The sequence below is a fragment of the Haliaeetus albicilla genome, chromosome W, assembly GCF_947461875.1.
Source record: "Haliaeetus albicilla chromosome W, bHalAlb1.1, whole genome shotgun sequence".
NCBI lineage: Eukaryota > Metazoa > Chordata > Aves > Accipitriformes > Accipitridae > Haliaeetus > Haliaeetus albicilla.
The window spans coordinates 20309356-20331121 of record NC_091515.1 but is presented as its reverse complement, the minus strand read 5'-3'; the positions used below and the strand labels follow the sequence as shown (position 1 = coordinate 20331121).

General features: G+C 42.7%; 1 protein-coding gene and 1 long non-coding RNA gene across 2 annotated transcripts in view; one reads left to right on the top strand and one right to left on the bottom strand.

The window, feature by feature from the left end:
• The window catches only part of LOC104318357 (excitatory amino acid transporter 1), a 90853-nt gene that overhangs the window by 16465 nt on the left and 52622 nt on the right, over positions 1-21766 (top strand). The window contains exon 3 of the mRNA XM_009919579.2: positions 1218-1355. Coding sequence (XP_009917881.2) covers positions 1218-1355 — 138 coding nt within the window. The remainder of the gene's footprint in view (positions 1-1217; positions 1356-21766) is intronic.
• The window catches only part of LOC138683450 (uncharacterized), a 630921-nt gene continuing 615232 nt past the window's right edge, over positions 6078-21766 (bottom strand). Inside the window, exon 2 of the long non-coding RNA XR_011322977.1 lies at positions 6078-6524. This is a non-coding gene — a long non-coding RNA (uncharacterized lncRNA). The remainder of the gene's footprint in view (positions 6525-21766) is intronic.

Genomic DNA, 21766 nt, shown 5'->3' with positions numbered 1-21766 from the left:
GAAACATAAGTCTACCTATCTGCCAAAAAGGGCAGTCCTACTCTTCTCTAAGGCACATTTCTAACTATTCTCTTGTGAAGGTACCAAAACTTGTGGAGTCATGCAAACAAATTACCTCAGGGAATTGACCTGGCCAAAAAAAATAACCCAGTAAAATAAGTTATTTTTGCAGTAGGATCAATTCTCTGATACAACTTTCTATACAGCCACAATTAGTACAAATGCCAGTACTAGGCAGTGGGCAAGAACATGTAGTCAAGAGTGGGAAAGAGGGATAGTTGCGTTTCACCATCTGTATGGTTAAGGAGCATTCCAGATACAGCCATGTGTTGCCTGGCTGGATATAGAAGACCTACATCAGATAGGTACCAAACCATTTAGCACTCAGTAAATTGTAACTAATTGTGTCAATTAACCAAATAATTAGCCAAATAAGCAAATAAAGCAGTTGGTGCCAAGTACAGGACAAAATCTGAGGAGTTCTAGCTGAGAAGTTTGGGTTGCCACACATATCAGCTCATCTATAGTTTCCATTTGTAAATTTATCTCAAGCACCATTTATCTGTTCCCAGCAAGACAGATGGATTCAGGCACTCCCTCACCCCACTCCCTCAGGTATTGAAACCCACCACTTAATCATCCAGTAAAACCTTCCAACGTGGATTAGCTGCTTCTTTGCAAGTGCCTGTGTTTCTGAAGGTAGGCATCTCCTGATACTGTTTTGCTGTGTAAAGACCTAACCACAAGGGGATTCTCAAGTAAATCTCTCCAGGTTCTCTCATCTAATCTGAAGCACATCTACAGGATCAGGCCCCCACAGAGAAAACAGGCATGGACAAGACTTCTGAAGGTTGGTGGCTAGTATGTATATGCAGTGCATATATGATTACACTCAAAATCCCAGAAGTCAAAGCACTCAGCTGCAGTAGCAGGGACTGTTTCCTTTTCATTAATGCTCAAAATGTACCTTTTACAATAAAACAGATTTTTAAAAATAGCAACAGAAATAACCTTCTGAATCTGTTACAGTAAAAAGTAATTTACTGGCTTCAGTAGGACTACTCATATAGGTAGTTGATATTTGAGTGCAGTCTGGGGCATAGTAAAAACTGCATGTTACAATCAGATATGTCAAGTAAGTACTATATAGATATTCATGTTCAGATGTTACTACTACTTTAGAAGAGTAAGTCATGATATCTTTTCCCTCTCTTCAGGTATAATCCTTGGATTTTCTCTCCGATCATATAAGATGAGCTATCGGGAAGTCAAGTACTTTTCATTTCCAGGAGAACTACTCATGAGAATGCTGCAAATGCTGGTCCTGCCACTAATTGTATCCAGTTTAGTCACAGGTAAAAAAAGAAACAGTTTCTTTGTTCTGAAGTTTTCTTTTAAATAATTTGATAAAGATGCACATGCCAAATCATTAAAAAAATGAACATTTCATGTGCTAGAACAGAAGTGTTATAACCTGCAGAAAGAGATACCGCTGCTACTGCTGTTTTAGAGACAATATAACAAAAGGTTTGATTTAATATACACAGAAACTAAAAGATGCTTTTCCCAATTTCTGTATTCAAACAATACCCTTCTTTTTGATTTTTTTTTTTTCTTTTAAATTCTTTGGAGCACTCTATCCTTTTTAATGCCCTTTTTTTGTAACAATCATTTACATTATTATATAAAGGCTTTTGGCAGAGAAATGTTATCTATGAGATTTGTCATCTTATCATACAAGTGCCTCACAATGTTAAGTGGATTATTCTTAGAGTTTCCCTTTGAAGTAGAGACATTTATTTTCAAGGTAAATAACAAAATTTTAAACTTCCTTAGTCAGGCAGGGAATAAGCACAGAAAACTCAATGCAATTCAAAAATGACAGATATAATTCTTTTTAAGAAATCCTTAAATATAACAGGACTTTTTTCATGGGATTACAAGAAATTTTCCAATTTATTGCTAAAAACTCTGGAAAAATGGTTTTCTACACTGAACAATACCTCATTTAGTGCACAAATGGTTTTAAAAAAAAGATGCTCATATATTTGCTACAGAACTCATACTCATGTAAATATACAGGTATTATTCAATATCTAAATAACAAACTATATCCTTTACAGGTATACTACTGTGCAATTTTATAGATACTACTGTTTTGGGGGGGGGGGGGGGGTGTTACACATTATAGGATAATTCATTGGATAAAAGTCTTATGCTTCTCAAGTCAGTCTTAAGATCACTCTTGGCATCCATGACCCAAATTTCTTATTTCACGTATTTTGTTTGGCAAAGCTGTAACCATACGATTCCTCCAGGGTCTCGCGTGCTGGTAATATTACTTCTTCCAACTGTAAATGATCTGAATAAATATTTTTGCTGTTTGCAGGCATGACAGTGTCTCCCAGATACGATGTTCTGGGTTTCTATTTGTATTTATGTAAGTGTGCTCAATATAGCTGGTTATGACAATATCAGAACATATGGTCTCTGAGGTGTTAAAAATAGGCTAGGCATGATTACATTCCTTTGCAAATTTTTTTAATATCAAAGAAATTAGAACAATAACAATGAAGTAATAATTATAGAAGCTATGAGCTGTTATGTGACAGATAAATTGAGAAAGTGAAGAGTTTTGCTATACAGGTAAACAGTTCTGACAGTTATTCACAGACTCTTGGGAAAATAAACTATAAAAGGTGAAGTCAACCCAGTCACATTTCTCTATGGTCTGTTTTAGTACTTTCATGAAAGAAACAATGCAGAATCGCATTCAATTTACTCTAATTTGCCTTATGACTTAGGATTATTGCACGTGGCTCAAGCAGGTATGCGGTTTTCTCCATGAGATTCTATCTTCTGATGAGTATGTTACCAGGCATGTACTAAATCTGCTTGGGAGAAAATAGAGGTTATTTGCATACCTTTGATCTTTTACTGTTTATAGGAAAATATGATTATATGAATATCTGTATTCTTAATCTTTTTGTGGTTTAGACACAAATCCAACTGCATACTCTATGCTGGTCTTTATTCTCTACAGTCTTTCAAATGGAAGAACTCTTAAATCAGCAATCCCAATCAGTATGTCTTACAAAGTCAAAGGCAAAATTAAGGCACAGTATATGGGAGGCAGCATAAATAACCAAAGAAATAGATGAAATTCCCATTTGGATTATTTTATGACCAAATTTAGCCTGAATTCTTATACAAACACAAGGCTGACAATTTTGCTCCATTTCTGTTTTGAATTTGCTGCAGTTATAGGAGTTAAAAATATTTTATACCTTCTTATTTCATTATAACTTGAAGCATTTGACATAAACAATTTGCTTGACATAATTATTTTAAAATATACATAGTCCCTAAAAAGTATATAAAATAAACATATATGCATATGCTAACAATTCAATTTGTCATGAAATAGGCAAAGACTGCAGGATTTGCACCAGCATTAAGAGCACTATGCATTAACATTTTTTCAGCTCTTACATCAAGATCATAATGAAATCAAAATTCCAGTCCTTAAAACTGGCCCACAAGTTTTATCTGCATGTCTCAGATAGGAAGACAGTTATTCGCTGAATATAAGGGCATCAGAATGAGGTACCTTTTCTTAACTAAATGATATATTTCTTGAAATCAAATTCACAAAAATGATTCATGACCAGTCTTTATAAAAAGCATAGTTGGAACATAACATTTGTGACAAATATTAAAGCTAGAGAAATTTTCTAAGGATTACTTGCAAATATTTTGCACAGTTCTGCTTATAGCTCAGTTTAACAGACATGCTGCATCTCCTTTCCCAAAATTTCCCCCAAATGTTCAGAAGCTTGGAATTTAGTTGTATAGGGACCACTACTTTTAAATGCAAGTAAACTAGGATTAAATTCTGTGTATTTCTTTCAAATATCTTTGTCTGGTAAAGTATAGCAGAGCATAAAAACCCCAGTCAAGATCTGAGACCAATTTTGCTGCACATTGCACAAACAGTAAGAAAACATCCTGCCCTGAAAAATTTACTAACATAAATCAAGCTGGGGAAAGAGAAAGGGAATATAGAAACAGTGAAACAGAGAGATCCACTGGCTTGCCAAAGATTATACAGCAAATCAGCAATAATAGAATCAAGCAAAGATCCCAGTCATGAATACCAGTACAACACACTGTGCATTATATGATAATGCTTATCCAAACTGTTAATGGGGGTAACACTGATACGGTACAAATGAATCTTAATCACAGACCAGGATTTTGTGTACAAGAATCTGTACAAACACAAAGAAAAAGACTGAATTTTCTTACGCAAAAGAAGGCTGTATAGTAAAACAATTTAGAAGGCTGAGTATGGAAGGATTACCTCAAAGAAGAGAAACATCTTCGTATGCAGTTTGTAGTATGTCTTTGTTTATATTCACTCCCTTTTCTATTTCCAATCATGACATGACTGTCCTTCATGGATTCTGGAAGATACAGAAACTTCCCTGCCTCTGATGCAGCCTTTCAATAACAGACTACAACAACTGCAGGAGACACAAGTGACTTTCCTTTGGGCAGACTCAGAGACACAAGGTTTTGTCCCCAGACTTTTTCAATGTTCATTGTATTTACCACTACACAAACTATAGAAAGAGTTGATGTCGTGGTTTAACCCCAGCCAGCAACTAAGCACCACACAGCCACTTGCTCACTCCCTGCCAATGGGATGGGGGAGAGAACTGGAAGAGTAGAAGTGAGAAAACTCGGGGGTTGAGATAAAGACAGTTTAATAGGTAAAGCAAAAGCCACGCACGCAAGCAAAGCAAAACAAGGAATTCATTCACTACTTCTCGTCAGCAGGCAGGTGTTCAGCCATCTCCAGGAAAGCAGGGCTCCATCATGTGTAACAGTTACTTGGGAAGACAAACGCCATCACTCCAAACATCCCCCCACTTCCTTCTTCTTCCCCCAGCTTTATATGCTGAGCATGACATCATATGGTCTGGAATATCCCTTGGGTCAGTTGGGATCAGCTGTCCTGGCCGTGCACCCCCAGCCTACTCACTTGGTGGGGTGGTGCGAGAAGCAGAAAAGGCCTTGACTCTGTGTAAGCACTGCTCAGCAGTAACTAAAACATCCCTGTATTATCAACACTGTTTTCAGCACAAATCCAAAACGTAGCCCCATACTAGCTACTATGATGAAAATTAACTCTATCCCCCATAAAACCAGCACAGTTGACAAAGTGCAAAGAGCTGGAATTTCCATGTGTGGATGCCTCTTAACTAACCTCAGATGTACATATGATGCTCTTGATTTCAGCTATCAATGGACTGCAATGAATGGTGACAATGTTAAAAACAAGCAGTAAGGAACATGGTCTATCCCCTCACCGAGATAAGAACAAAGGCACACAAAGTGACTCAAATAATAAAACAAAAGACAAGTAGGGGTCACAATTAACAGCCAAGTTGCAGTTGCAGTTGCAGTTGCTTGAAATTACCTATAATGAAAGAAGGATAATATTCAAAGAAACAACTGAACTTGAAATAGTCTTGAAGCCACTCTATCACTTAAGTCAGGAAAAACATGGCATGTGGATATGAACAGATTCAACTGGTGAAAAACCAAATTTTTCCCAAAGCTATTTATGGATGTAAACTGTGGAAAATTAATGCTGTGACATGTTGTATAACCTTAGGCAAATCATGTTAATTTCCTTTTATGACAAGGTCACCCATCTAATTGATCAAGGGAAGCCAGTAGATGTGGTGGGTTTGGATTTTAGCAAAGCCATTGATACTGGGGAAGTTGTCATGGCACCAAGCCTCTCAGAGTAGTCCTGATTTTCCTTACTGAATATATTACTTTCTCAACTAGTTCTGTGGGGTTTTTTTGCTAACAACATATTATAAATGTATGTGGAATAAATAGCTTCCCTAATTCTTATACATAAATCCTGAGTTTAGACTCCTGTTTACAAAGATAACAATATAAGTTACCCTTTTGGTCACAATGCTTTGAAGAAAATGTTGTTAATTTTATGTAATTAATTAACTTGCACCATCTGCGGCGACTGAATCAAGTGCTCAAGCTCTCTGTGCAAGATTCCCTTTTTTTCACAAAAGAATCCAACTTATATATGTTTCAACAAAGATCTAGAAAGAACTAACGGCATACAGCCAATACTACTAACACAGGAGCGCATATCTGGCTCAGCTGGGATGTTTGCCAGTCCTCAGAACAGTTAAAGATAAAAACATTCCATACACATACTCGTGACTGTCTTCAGCCACATCTTCCCAGGCCTACACAAGGCCATCCTCCAACCTGACCTTGTAAAACTAGTTCTTCAAGGCTTGGCAAATATACAGCACAACAAATTCTAACAGTCACTCTTGAAAACAAATGCCAGGTGTTCCAAGCTGCTCCCACATCTCCCCCTTTTTTGTTTAGGAACATCAGATTCACGAGGAAGGCAGCGAGGACTCTAGCTTTGAACCAATGCAATCCTCGTACTGCTCCTCAGATGATTCTGATGGCTGCAAACACACAAATTATTAATAACCCTCCAATACCAACACAAATTCAGATACACAGATTTAAACCTTCAAACCATGTTTTTGGATTTAACCATTTAACACTATGAGACAATTCTTTGAAAAACACCTTATTCTGATAATTTTGTATATTTCCCATTTGATCTTGTAATATCTGTGCAAGGTCTTAGATCTCTCCTGCAATATTAGTAGCAAATGCACCTTGCAAATGCGCCTTCACCTAATTCCAATCTCATACACTTTCATTCCTTTGTAAAGGAGTTACACAGAGCCCTTGTTTTTGAAATTCCCAATTACAATGTAATTTTATTCTATTTTGTAATGCACTTTGTCTATCTCTATGTGATGGGTTGATCCTGGCTGGACACCAGGCACCCACCATAGCTATTCTATCACTCTCCCTCCTCAGCTGGACAGGGGAACGGGAAATGAGGTTTGCGGTCAGTTCATCACACGTTATCTCTGTCACTTCATCTTCCTCAGTGGCAGAACTCATCACACTCTTCCCCTGTTCCAGCGTGGGATCTCTCCCACGGGAGACAGTCCTCCACAAACTTCTCCAGCATGGGTCCTTTCTGTGGCGTGCAGTCCTTCAGGAGCATACCGTTCCAGCATGGGTCCCCCACGGGGTCACAAGTCCTGCCAGAAAACCCACTCCGTGGGCTTCTCTCTCCACAGATCTGCAGGTCCTGCCAGGAGCCTGCTCCAGCACAGGCTTCCCACGGGGTCACAGCCTCCTTCGGGAACCCACCTGCTCCGGCGTGGGGTCCTCCCCGGGCTGCAGGTGGATATCTGCTCCACCGTGGACCTCCATGGACCACAGGGGAACAACCCATCTCACCATGGTCTTCACCATGGGCTGCAGGGGAATCTCTGCTCCGGCGCCTGGAGCATTTCCTCCCCCTCCTTCTTTCCTGACCTTGGTGTCTGCAGGGTTGTTTCTCTTACATGTTCTCACTCTTCTCTTCAGCTGCCATTTCTGTGTTCTGCAGCCGCTTTTCTCTTCCCCCTCTCCAGCTGTTTTTGTTTGTTTGTTTGTTTTGGGGGTTTTTGGTGGGGGTTTTTTGTGTTTTTTTTTTTTGTACACAGAGGTGCTACCACTATCACTGATTGGCTCAGCTTTGGCCGGCGGCAGGTCCGTCTTAGAGCCAGCTGGCATTGGCTCTGTCAGACACAGGGGAAAGCCTCCAGCAGCCCCCACAGAAGCCACCCCTGTAACCCCCCGCTACCAAAACCTTGCCATACAAACCCAATACAGTCCAAGCCAAATTACCACTGCTTCCAAAGCGTCCGATCGTGCTAGTATTGTTGACCAATTTGTACCTGGCTATGCATTTCAGCTGTAACATTTTTTAATACATTAGCTACTGTGTGAGCAGTCTGAACGGACTTCACAAGCACCGTGGTAGCAACGGCAGCAGTAGCTGCAATAATGATAGCTGATATTATAAAGGCAATGAGCCATCCTATAAATCATTTTGGGTGACTAATTGTCCGCTTTAAAAGCCTTGATAATTGACTTAATCCTGATTCCCCTTCCCACGATTTGGTCATATTTACAGGGATCCACAATTCAGCACGACGTCACATTGGCATGATTACTGTAAGACTTAGTTCAGATATATTCTTATGAGTAAAACAACTAAAATACCAAGGTTCATTCAGATTAGTTTCAAAAGCATGGTTATGTAAAGCAATATCTAGAAATTGAGCTGCTACAAAAACATAAGGGTGTGAAGTACATATCATCACCAAATCTTTGTGATTCTGTGTCAGGTTCAAACTTATACAAGGAATAGTTTTTTTATATAGTCACCGTGGCTTAGGCGCAACACCTCCAGTGGGCCCAATAAAAATGCTGCGCCCGAGCCACAGTGACCCCGCAAAGAAAAAAGGATCAGAATTCTTACAATACTGTTGCTGGCCACTATTGCCAGGTATGCTAAAAAAGGTATTCTTTGGAGTAGGATACACGTTGCATCATCACGCTAGCTTGTTGCTGCATTCTGTTCAAATGTCCCTATGTGATAGCTTTTTCATTCTCAATGCGCTGCTTCCTCCTCATTCATTTCTCCTCTTTCAAATTCAGAGTCTTCATCTGCGCGATTGGGTTGTCCGAGTGGTTTCGCCAGCTCATGATATGGCTTCACGTGTTTAGCTGGAATCCACTTGGTTCCTGTGGGAAGAAGAACACAAGCATACCCTCACCTCCACGTGATTAGTTCCACAGGTCCATTCCAACCAGGTCCACTAAAAGGATCTTTATACAGTACTTTAGGTCTGTGTGAAACAGAATCAGGAGTTTTAAAATGCCGATCTATCGCTGTGCTGGCCATTAAGTCTGGTGAGCGATTTAAAAAACTCAAAGTAAACATAGCATTATCTAGCTGTTCTTGTGGTGGTATATTCCCCCTTTTTTGTTTATGTGACATGGACTTTAAAGTATTATGCACACACTCAGTTATTGCTTGTCCAGTAGGTGAATGTGGAATTCCTGTCACATGGGATACCTGCCACTGTTGCAAAAATAATTGAGTAGATTTAGCTACATAGCCTGCACCGTTGTCAGTTTTAATGGTGTGAGGAACCCCCATAATTGCAAAGCATTGTGACCAATGTCGTTGAACATCACATGCCCTTTCTCCAGAATGAGCAGTAGCACAAATATAAGAGGAAAAGGTATCAATAGAAACATGCACAAATTTCAAGGAGCCCAAGGCAGATACATGTGTAACATCACTTTGCCAAATGGCATTAGAATGTAAACCACATGGGTTAACTCCAATGCTCACTGCATCAGAAGCAACTCTTTGACAATCTGGACAAGAACGAATTATATCTTTAGCCTATGCTTTTGTCACAATTGATTTGGAGGTTTATCACGTTTGGATTTCTGTCATTTAGGACATTGCTTAGCCATATGTCCCAATTTTCCACACTCAAAGCATTTCGCAGTAATTTGATTAGCATTTAGTTGCTGTGACAGTGCAGCAGCTAACATGTTAACTCTATGAGTGTCTGTCCCTACGTTTTGACATATCTTAATATACTGCCCAATGTCAGTAGCTCTTCCTCTAACTGATTTCAGTGCAGCCTGACAGCCTGTATTTGCATTCTCATAAGCCAATTGAAATAATAATACTTTTGCAGCTTCTGGATTTTCTACCTGCCGCGTTATCGTGGCTTGAAGGCGATCAATAAAAGATACGTACGGTTCCTGAGAGCCCTGTTGTATAGAGGCAAACAAAGCAATACCTTGCCCAGTTTCAGGTATGCATCGTAAAGCCATGATTGCAATATGAGTGGCTTGATCGAAAACTTGCTTTGGCAAAGCTGCTTGTGCCTGAGGTGTAATGTAAGGGCCTGTTCCTTGTAACATATTTTGATCTATAGCTATCCCTGATGACAAGTTGTCCATAATTTGTTCCACTGACAAATCATTGTATTCTAATTGCCATACAGAATACTGAGCAGAAGTCAACACCATTTTCATAAGCAATTTCCAGTCCCAAGGAGTCATAGTATAAGTTCCTCCAATTGCTTCCACTAGTCCCATTGTAAATGAATTGTGTAACCCATTTTCACGAATTGATTTCCGTAATTCTTTTATCATTTCATAAGGTAAACCGTCATGCTGTGGTGGAGTATGGGGTTTGTATATAACAGGAAAAGTAAACATGGTATCTCCTTGCTGTAGAGCTTTTTCTCGACAGCGTTGCATCAAGCTATGTGTATTTTTTTCCAAATCATTAAATGAATCGTCACATTTAGCATCAAAGTCTGTTAAAGGCGGAGCTGAAGGCACTATAGTTTTTTCTCCGCACCGCTGTAAGGCAGGAGCCACAGGATTAGAGAGAGGCATAGAGTTAGAGGGAGTAGTAGGAGAAGGAGATACAGGCAGTGCAGCAAAGCCAGGTTCCGTTTTAAATTCTGCAAACCCTGGAAAGGGAGTACCAGGTGATTGGGGTGGGTGGGTGGGGGGCGGCGGCCGCGGCAGGCGCAGAGGCCGCGGGAGGCAGCGGTGGGGAGGGCGCGGCGGCCGCGGCAGGCGGCGGCGAAGCGGCGGGAGGCAGCGGGCGAAGCGGCATGGACCTGTATGCGGTGGTGAGGGTCGGCAACCCCGCGGAGCCCGTGTTGCCCACCCGCTGCCTGCCTGGCTGCCTGCCGGCGGGATGTGTGCGTTAACGGTGTTAGCGCGGGCGGTGGTGGAGGTAATGAGGGATATAAATCTGGCTCTTTTTCAGAGTCCACCCTGCCTGATTCAAAAGAATTATTATCGGAATCAGAATCCTGCTCATTAGCAGCCTGCTTACAAACTGTCTCCTCAAAAGCAGTATCAGGCTGTATTGGTATGATTTTCTCTGCCAGCTGTAAATGCACCAGCGCAGTATAAATAAATTTCCATGTCACAATTAAATTTTCTGATACACCAAAGGCCAAAGTTTTTCGCATTTGTAAACACTCCCCAACTCTTTCCCAAACCTTGCTATCAAAAGTTCCCTCTGTGGGAAACCAGTTACAATTATCCTTTACCCATATTAAAAGCGAAGCAATTTGTCCCTCTGTTATTTTATACCCAGAGGCCCGTAAAATCTGCTGCAAAACGTTTAAGTAGAGCTTATGCTCCTGAGAAACTGATTGCCCCATGCTACCGCAATCTCGCAACTCACCCGTTCCACAGGGGCTGCTGTTACCTATTTTCTCAGAGTCATGGTCACTTCTTCAAAACTCTCCCTGCTAGATTGCGTGGTCTCCGCAGTGAAGGGGAATCACCTCTTTTCTTCTTCTCTTGATCATGTCATTTTCTTCTCTTAATCGTGCCGTCTTCTTCTCTCCATCACGTCGTCTTCTTCTCTTGATCACATCAGGCTCACCATCTGCAGTGACTGAATCAAGTGCTCAAGCTCTCTGTGCAAGATTCCCTTTTTTTCACAAAAGAATCCAACTTATATATGTTTCAACAAAGATCTAGAAAGAACTAACAGCATACAGCCAATATTACTAACACAGGAGGGCATATCTGGCTCAGCTGGGATGTTTGCCAGTCCTCAGAACAGTTAAAGATAAAAACATTCCATACACATACTCATGACTGTCTTCAGCCACATCTTCCCAGGCCTACACAAGGCCATCCTCCAACCTGACCTTGTAAAACTAGTTCTTCAAGGCTTGGCAAACATACAGCACAACAAATTCTAACAGTCACTCTTGAAAACAAATGCCAGGTGTTCCGAGCTGCTCCCACACCTGCATCGTATGTAAATTAAGCATTCTGAAAACCTGGGTGTAAAAAGCTGGATTTTCCCTTTCATGTCAGTACCCCTTGGAAAGATCTCTTTTTGATGTGAAGATGAAAGATTTGTTGCTGTATTTGTCACCGATAGTTATTTATATGAAATGATATAGGCATAACAGCTGTTCAGAGGCAGAAGGTGTAGAGTAACAACTGTCTTCTCTGTCTCTTACACTGTCTTGGAATCAATTCTGCTGCAGGTACTTTCCCAATTTCAGTTATTGTTTTGCACTCTGATGTGTTGTCTTCCTGGGGTAAATGTCAAGTATTACCTTACAACATGTTCTTTTATTTTATGAGAGCTTCTGAAACGCAGAAAGTACCTGGCATTATGATGGAAAGACACAAGCTTTTCTTCAAGGATGTTGGAGCGTGTGTGTTTAGTGGTGGTGGTTATCCTACTAATGCAGCTAGGATATATGCAAGTTGTATGTTTTTGTTTAAGAAAGTGATGAACATAAAGCATTTAAAGAATTTGATAGGAGCCAGCTATGAATGAGGCACAGAAAGTTGGGGAGAACAGCTAGAAATAACTCTAAAAGATAAGACTGCATGAGAGACTTTTTGTCTAAATGATCCCTTTACAAAAGAAGGTGGCACAAGGAGTCTGTGCAAGGATACGCATAGGTAAACCATTCTTCTTTTGGGACTGCAGGGGAGGGATACTGCCTAGTAGAAAAAACTAGTGAGGTCCTTCAGTCTGCTCCATGATGTGATGAGTACACTGGAGCACATTTGAAATGTCTCTATACTAATGTGCACAGAATAAGGAATAAACAAGAGGAGCTAGAAGCTTTGGCCCAGTCGCAGAGCTATGACATCATTGGCATAAGCAAAACCTGGTGGGATGAGTCCTGTGACTGGGGTGCTGTGATGGATGGTTACAGGGTCTTCAGGAGGGATAGGCAGGGCAGGCGAGGCGGGGGGGGGTGGCACTGTATGTAAGTGAGGGGTTGGATTGTATGGTGCTTACAGTTGGTGACGACAGGGTTGAGAGCCTCTGGGTATGGATGAAGGGGAAAGTAAATAAAGCGGATGTTGTTGTGGGAGTCTACTATCGACCACCCAGCCAGGACAACAACACCGAAGAATTATTCTACAAGGAATTAAGGCATATCTCTAGATCAACTGCCCTTGTCCTTATAGGTGATTTTAACTTTCCAGACATCAACTGGGAATATCATACAGCGGACACAAACAGGTCCAGGAAATTCCTGAAGCATGTTGAAGATAACTTCTTGGTGCAGGTACTAAGGGAGCTGACGAGGAAAGGTGCCCCCCTAGATTTGTTCTTTGTAAACAGAGAGGGACTCATGGGCGAAGTGGTGATTGGTGGCTGTCTTGGTCACAGTGACCATGAAGTAGCCGAGGTTCAAATCGTTGGTGATAGAAGAAAAACTGCCAGTGAAACATCGACCCTGGATATGGGGAGACCAGACTTCAGGCTGCTGAAGTAACTAGTTAGTAAGGTCCCCTGGAAATCTGCTTTTGAAGGTATTGGGGTCCATGAATGCTGGTCACTTTTTAAGAGCTATCTCTTGAGAGCACAGGAGCACGCAATTCCAAAGTGTCAGAAGTCAAGCAAGCGGGGCAGGTGGCCAGCTTGGCTGAGCAAGGATCTTCTTCTAGAACTTAGGCAGAAAAGGAAAGTGTACGGACTTTGGAAGCAAGGACAGGTGACATGGGAGGACTACAGAGATGCTGTTCGCCACTGTAGGGAGAAAATTTGTGCAGCCAAAGCTCGACTACAGTTCAAGCTGGCCAGCACTATGAAGGACAACAAAAAGGGCTTTTTAAAATATGTTAATAGCAAAAGGAGAATCAGAGATAACATTGGGCTCTTGCTTGACGAGGTCAGTCACCTCACAAATAGGGATGTAGACAAAGCAGAGACATTTAGTGCCTTCTTCGCCTCTGTCTTCAACACCAATGATGGGCCCTGGGACCCCCAGAGCCCTGTGTTGGAAGACCGTGACTGGAGGGATGATAAACTCCCAGCCAACCCTGAACTTGTTTGAGACTTGATGCTCCAGTTGGATGCGCATAAATCTATGGGGCCTGATGGGATTCATCCCAGGGTACAGAAGGAGCTGGCTGATGTCATCATGGGACCTCTCTCCATTATTTTTCAATGGTCTTGGGAATCTGCAGAGGTCCCAGTTGACTGGAAGCTGGTAAATGTTGTCCCAATTTTCAAGAAGGGTAAGAAGGAAGCCCCTGGTAATTGCAGGCCTGTCAGTCTCAGTTCAGTGCCTGGTAAAATTATGGAGAAGGTTATTCTGGGAGTTATTGAAAAACACTTGAGAGACAATGCAGTCATTGGTCATAACCAGCATGGGTTCATGAGGGGAAAGTCCTGCTTAACTAACTAAATTTCCTTTCATGACAAGGTCACCCATCTAGTTGACCAAGAGAAGCCAGTAGATGTGGTGGGTTTGGATTTTAGCAAAGCTTTAGATACTGTCTCTCACAGTATCCTTCTGGATAAACTGTCCAGCACACAGCTAGACAAGTCCATAATACGCTGGGTGAACAATTGGTTGATGGGTTGGGCTCAAAGGGTTATAAGTAAATGGGGTTACATCAGGCTGGCAGCCAGTCACCAGTGGGGTTCCGCAGGGCTCAATTTTAGGGCCAGTGCTCTTTAATGGTTTTATAAATTATCTGGATGCAGGAGTCAAATGTACATTAAGTAAGTTTGCTGATGATACTAAACTAGGAGGATCTGTGGACTCCCTCGAGGGTAGACAGGCCTTATAGAGAGATCTGGATAGACTAGAGAGCTGGACAATCACCAACCATGTGAAATTTAACAAGAACAAGTGCTGGATTCTCCACCTGGGACAGGGTAATCCTGGTTATACATACAAATTGGGGGGCGGGAGGCTGGAGAGCAGCCCCGTGAAAAGAGGTCTGGGGGGTTGGGTTGATGGCAAGTTGAATATGAGTCAGCAGTGTACCCTGGCAGCCAAAAGGGCCAACCGTGTCCTAGGGTGCATCAGGCACAGCATAGCTAGCTGGTCGAGGGAGGTGATTGTCCCATTCTACACTGCACTGGTGCAGCCCCACCTCAAGTACTGTGTGCAATTTTGGGTGCCTCAATATAAGAAGGACAACAAACTATTAGAGTGTGTCCAGAGGAGAGTGACCAAGATGGTGAAAGGCCTCGAGGGCAAGACTTATGAGGAGCTGCTGAGGTCACTTGGTTTGTTCAGCTTGGAGAAGAGAAGGCTGAGGGGTGACCTCATCACAGTCTACAACTTCCTCAAGGGGGGCAGCAGAGGGGGAGGTGCTGATCTCCTCTCTCTGGTGACCAGCAATAGGACACGAGGAAATGGAATGAAGCTGTGTCAGGGGAAGTTCAGATTGGACATTAGGAAAAGGTTCTTCACTGAGAGGGTGGTTGGTCACTGGAACAGGCTCCCCAGGGAAGTAGGTCACGGCGCCAAGCCTGTCAGAGTTCAAGGAGCGTCTGGACGACGCTCTTAGTCACATGATTTAGTTTTAGTTAGTCCTGCGAGGAGCAGGGAGTTGGACTTGATGATCCTTATGGGTCCCTTCCAACTTGAGATATTCTATGATTCTGTGATTCTAGACTTCTGTATGGCATCTTATTTTTGCAACATTAGCTCCTCTACATGAAATAAATCATGACGAAAGCATCTGTTTGGGCAGTGTGATTTGACATCCTGGAGAAATACTGGGGAATCAAAGAGGGATTGAACTGCATTCACAAGCAGTTTTGTGACTCCTTATTTTATAATTCCATTGCTAACTATTGTTCATGGTGGTAGTGAGTAGTAAAATTGCATTCTTTCTTTAGTTTATAATTGTATCTTCTTTCCAAGACTGATGACTGAGACCTACTAAATAATATACTAACAAAACAGGTATTCTTAGTAGTTGCAAATGATACTTCTAGAAATAGCTTTGTGTGATACTCCTGTGCTGCTTATTCTGCGAGCCAGATAAAGATTTCTTGAAAATGGTTATGAGAAGAAAAAAAGTTGCCATTTCTTGCTTTTCTGTTTGGCAGATTAAAAAAAAACCACTGGATTTGTATCCAAGAGAGATGATGCATTGCAAACTCTCTGGGAGACTTTTGGAGTTTAGGTATTTTCCCTGCTTTCACACTGATGTCAAAGAACCTCTAGTCTACTCACCTAAAGATCTCCCTTTCACATATCACAGCCTCCAGACTTGCCCGTGCTTGGACACCCTTAAGATTTTCACTGAGATACTGGGTGTCCTCAGAAGGGTCCTGCCTTCTAGTTTTCAAAGCTCATAAGAATGTGGTGCCCTGTCCTCAAACTGCCTTCTTAAGACTTAATCTGCATCCTTCTCTTCTTCAGTTAGGATTTCTGTGAACATAACTTAATAAGGATGTTGACCCTTTTTGGAAGGGTTTACCACTTCTACATAATTTATTAAAAAAATAAAGTCAGCGGGGCCTATTTAGGTTGAAAAGTCTTCTATCCAAGCAACAGACACAACCTGCTAAGTGCTATCAATTTTTTTCATGAGGAAAATAACATATAGTTTGTTTTAAGCCTCCTGAGACTGAACATGGTAGTGATGAAGTATTCCTGTAATAGATTTGGGTTCCATGACTTTTAACTTAGGCTTTAAGATACCATGATGTCTCTCATGTAACATTTCTGAAGTATAAGGTAATGCATTTAATTCATGTTTGCCATGGCTAGGAGCATGCATAAAGTAGTATCGTGCCTTTGCTGTTGACTGCAATTCATTACACTGTATGCACTCAGCCATGAGTCTGATACTTTACTCTTTCTATATCTCAATCTCCCCTCTGCAAAATGCTTGCCCAGCTCAGTGGAGTGTTTGTACAGTAGTTTTCTGATTAGTTAGTCCTGCGAGGAGCAGGGAGTTGTACTTGATGATCCTTATGGGTCCCTTCCAACTTGAGATATTCTATGATTCTATGTTTCCCTTTTGTACCTCTGCTTGCTTTCTCCTTTCAGATGTAGTACTGGTAAAGTTTTTTTATAGCTAGTAGGCAGAAAAGAAGATGACTATATATGACAGAAATTTTAATGGAGACATGTAGATTAGGTTGTCACAGCTCAGCAGACACAATGTAGCTATTTTAGTTATATTGCTGTAGAGATGGAAATAAACTTAAGCAAATATTTGCAGCAAGAATGGTATGGGGCCATCACTGAGACAGTTACTTTAGAAATATTATACCCAAAGTTACCTAGTGACTGCTTGCAGCTAGCTATGATGATATCACCAATAATCAGATATGCATAAATGGACCATATTTTTTTACTAGATACAACTGTTTAACAGGAATGTGTTAGCCATGAAGTTAAAAAAAAAAAAAATTCTGCTGAAGTTAGCATTTGGTGTGATGGACCTAAACTATGTTGCATGACAGGGAACATCCTGGGCACAGCCTCCCACATCCAGATAGCAGCTGTACCCAGTCCTCTGTAAAGACATCATTCTAGAAAATACTACAGTCCCATATTATTAAATTTTTAAAAATTAAGTTCTATATTTGCCTTTCCAATATTTGGAATGAGGCAGTAAATGACCCATCAAGTGTAACTGGATGCAAATGCCGTTAAATCTTATCAAAACATCTATCCTCTAGTAAATTATTACCATTTTTCATTTTGACAATCATAATGTCTTTTATTAACGTAGTAAATTAATAGCAGTAAACATAAAGGGCCAGAATTTTGAATTTGCTCTTCCTAACTGCTCACATCGGAGCACACGAAACAATAGGAAGGTCTTGTAAAGAGACCTGTGCATCACCTCTTCACAAAAGAGGCTGGAAATCCATCCTGTGTCTAGCTTTGTGGAAGCGGGAGCCATACTGCATGAAGTGTCTATGTAGTTCCAGTGTTCTCCTGTCTACTCACTGATCAGTCTATGGTGGAAAAAATGCTGTCACTTACTACAAGGTCCCAGGTGCTGTCTCATATCAGCCACAAATGTTTATGATAATTTCAACAGATGGAAAAACTCTCATTCAACAGGATTCCAGAGAGGGAAACAAATGCTGTGGAGCCAGCATTATCCTTCTCTCATGAAGAAAAAGGAGGGGCCTAGCAGTAATTCCCTTTAATTCATTCTGGCAGAACAGACCTATAACCGTCTATATTGCCTGTGCAACATCTTGGGTACTCACAGTAAACCTGGAAGCCAAAAATATTAACAGAAGTTACTCTTACTCTTCTCTGTTTCAGGTTAAGAAATATAGCATCCCTGATTCAGTTCATATAGTTCATATGTGAAAAGTGAGAAACAATTGGGCAGTGTTTACTCAATTTAGCTGGTCACCAGAGCAATGAATCTATTTTTCCAAATTCTAAAAATTAGAAATTTTCCAACTTTCCCCAAATTCTTTGATTTTTGCGTGTCCTAAAGAAATTATTTTAGAAGTCAAAGCAATCAAAACCCATTAAATCAATGAGAAGTTTTATACTGATCTGTTGACTCTAGTTACGAGCAATGGCAGGAGATTTAAATGTTGTGTAACCGAAACTAGCATTCAGTCGCCGAGGCAAGCAGCTCCGGTGCTGGCACAATCTGCAGCAAAGTGCTCTAGCACAGTGCACAGGGGGGTTTCCCGAACCGGGGGAACCTCAGGGGGAGCCGAGAGAGCTGCCAGGAGCCTGCAGCTCACCCAACAGTGGCTGATGGGACCTGGGTGGGGCCAGGAGCAACGGTGGCTAAGCCCCCCCCCCCCACGTATAAAAGAAGCCCTTAGAGAGCGCTAGCAACCAGGGCGGGCAAACAGTACATGGTGCGGCAGTTCGCACGGCGAGGCGCTGAAGCCCTGCCAGCTTGACCAGGGAGCAATGGCATCCACCCAGCAGAAAGCCATGGCCTCTATAAGCTCTGCACCCACCACAGCTGACGCAGCTGCCCAGACAGAGCTCCGGTGGGAACATGCTGCCACCCAGGTGGCAGGCTGCAGGTTGTGCCCTACTCTTATGCCAGTATCGGACAGCAGTAGTAAGCACACCTGTGGGAGGTGTGCCCAGGTAGAGGAACTCCTCTGCTTAGTGACAGAGCTCTGGGAGGAGGTGAGTAGGTTGAGGAGTGTCAGGGAGTCTGAGAAAGCAATAGACTACTGGAATCACATCCTACCTTCCCTGAGACAGGCCCAACAGGCAGACAGGACACATGATACGGAGGATTCCCTATCCTCTCTCTGCCTGGCTGAACACAGTGACTTAAGGGATAGGGAGCAATGACAACAAGTTCCTGCCTGGCACAGCAGGCGTGTCTCCTCTGTGACTACCCCACCTTCCCAGGTGCCCTTGCATAATAGGTACGAGGCTCTGCAAGTGGAACCAAACAATAACAAGGACGATGGTTCATCTAGCTTGGAGGTGTTGCCGAGGTTAAGTCGGCCTAAGCCCTGCATCAAAACTGCTTCCATAAAGAAAAAAATTGTCATAGGAGACTCCCTTCTGAAGGGAACAGAAGGCCCGATATGCAGACTGGACCCACTTCTTAGGGAAGTCTGCTGCCTCCCTGGGGCCCAGGTTAAAGATGTAAAGAAAAAGCTTCCTACCCTGGTACGGCCCTCAGATTATTATCCATTATTGCTTTTTCATGTAGGCAGCGATGAAGTTGCAACAAGAAGCCCGAGGGCAATCAAGGGAGACTTCAGGGCATTCGGACAACTGGTTAAGGGATCAGGAGCACAAGTAGTGTTCTCCTCTATCCTTCCAATTGCAGGGCATGATGAGGGAAGAAACAGGAAGACCCAGCTGACCAGTATCTGGCTCTGAGCCTGGTGTCACCAGCAAAATTTTGGGGTTTTTGATCATGGGTCGGTCTACACAACACCAGGCCTGCTGGCGACAGATGGGGTACAGCTGTCTCAAAGGGGGAAAAGGATCTTTGTGCAAGAGTTAGCAGGGCTCATTGAAAGAGCTTTAAACTAGATTTGAAGGGGGAAAGAGATAAAACCAGACTCACTAGAGATAAGCCTGGGGGCAGCAAGCCAATGTTTGAGGGACGGTGTGCTAGCGAGGTCCTTTGGTCTGCCATCTCAGTGGAGGTAGGGGACAGAAATCCACGTGGCAGCAAAGATGCAAGGGTTATTGATGTGTTAGAAACCACTGAAGCACCTGAGAATGATCACATGGGAATTAGAGCTTCTCCTCAAAAAAAGGGGGCAGGCCCAAATGAAGTACATCTGCGCCAATGCATGTAGCATGGGCAACAAACAGGAGGAGCTGGAAGCCATTGTGCAGCAGGATAGCTACGACTTAGTCGACATCACAGAAACATGGTGGGATGACTCGCGCAACTGGAATGCTGCAGTGGATGGCTATAAACTCTTCAGAAGGGACAGGCAAAGAAGGAGAGGCGGTGGGGTAGCCCTGTATGTTAGGGAGTGTTTTGACTGTCTAGAGCTTAATGATGGTGACGATAGGGTTGAGTGTTTATGGGTAAGAATCAGGGGGAAGGCCAACAAGGCAGATATCTGTTATAGACCACCCAACCAGGATGAAGAGGCAGATGAAATATTCTATAAGCAGCTGGGAGAAGTCTCACGATCGCTAGCCCTTGTTCTCATGGGGGACTTAAACTTACCAGATGTCTGCTGGAGATACAATATAGCGGAGAGGAAACAGTCTAGGAGGTTCCTGGAGTGTGTGGAAGATAACTTCCTGACACAGCTGGTGAGTGAGCCAACTAGGGAAGGGGCCCTACTGGACCTGTTGTTCGTGAAAAGAGAAGGACTTGTGGGTGATGTGATGGTCAGAGGCCGTCTTGGGCATAGCAATGATGAAATGATAAAAGTTTTTGATTGGAGAAGTAAGGAGAGTGGTTAGCAGAACTGCTACCTTGGACATCCAGAGGGCAGACTTTGGCCTGTTTAGGAGACTGGTTGACAGAGTCCCTTGGGAGGTAGTCCTGAAGGGTAAAGGAGTCCAGAAAAGCAGGACATTCTTCAAGAAGGAAATCTCAAAGGCGCAGGAGCAGGCTGTCCCCATGTGCCAAAAGATGAGCTGGCGGGGAAGAAGACTGGCCTGGCTGAACAGAGAGCTTTGGCTGGAACTCAGGGAAAAAAAGGGGAGTTTATGACCTTTGGAAGAAGGGGCAGGCAACTCAGGAGGACTACAAAGATGTCGTGAGGTTATGCAGGGAGAAAATTAGAAGGGCCAAAGCCCAACTAGAACTTAATCTGTCTACTGCAGTAAAAGACAATAGAAATGTTTCTATAAATGCATTCACAACAGAAGGAGGGCTAAGGAGAATCTCCATCCTTTATTGGATGCAGGGAGAAACATAGTGACAAAGGATGAGGAAACGGCTGAGGTACTTAATGCCTTCTTTGCCTCAGTTTTGAATAGAAAGACCAGTTGTTGTTGGGGTACCCAGCCCCCTGAGCTGGAAGACAGGGATGGGGAGCAGAATGAAGCTCCCATAATCCAAGGGGAAATGGTTAGCGACCTGTTACACCACTTAGGCACACACAAGTCTATGGGGCCGGATGGGATCCACCCAAGGGTACTGAGGGAGCTAGTAGAAGTGCTCACCAAGCCACTTTCAATCATTTATCAGCAGTCCTGGTCAACAGGGGAGGTCCCAGTTGACTGGAAGTTAGCAAATGTGACGCTGATCTACAAGAAGGGCCGGAAGGAGAATCCAGGGAACTACAAGCCTGTCAGTCTGACCTCGGTGCTGGGGAAGGTTATGGAGCAGATCAGCTTGAGTGCCATCACGTGGCACGTATGGGACAGCCCAGTCAGCATGGGTTCATGAAAGGCAGGTCCTGCTTGACCAACCTGATCTCCTTCTATGACAAGGTGACCTGCTTAGTGGATGAGGGAAAGGCTGTGGATTTTGTTTACCTGGACTTTAGTAAAGCCTTTGACACTGTTTCCCACAGCATTTGCTTGGAGAAACTGGCTGCTCATGGCTTGGA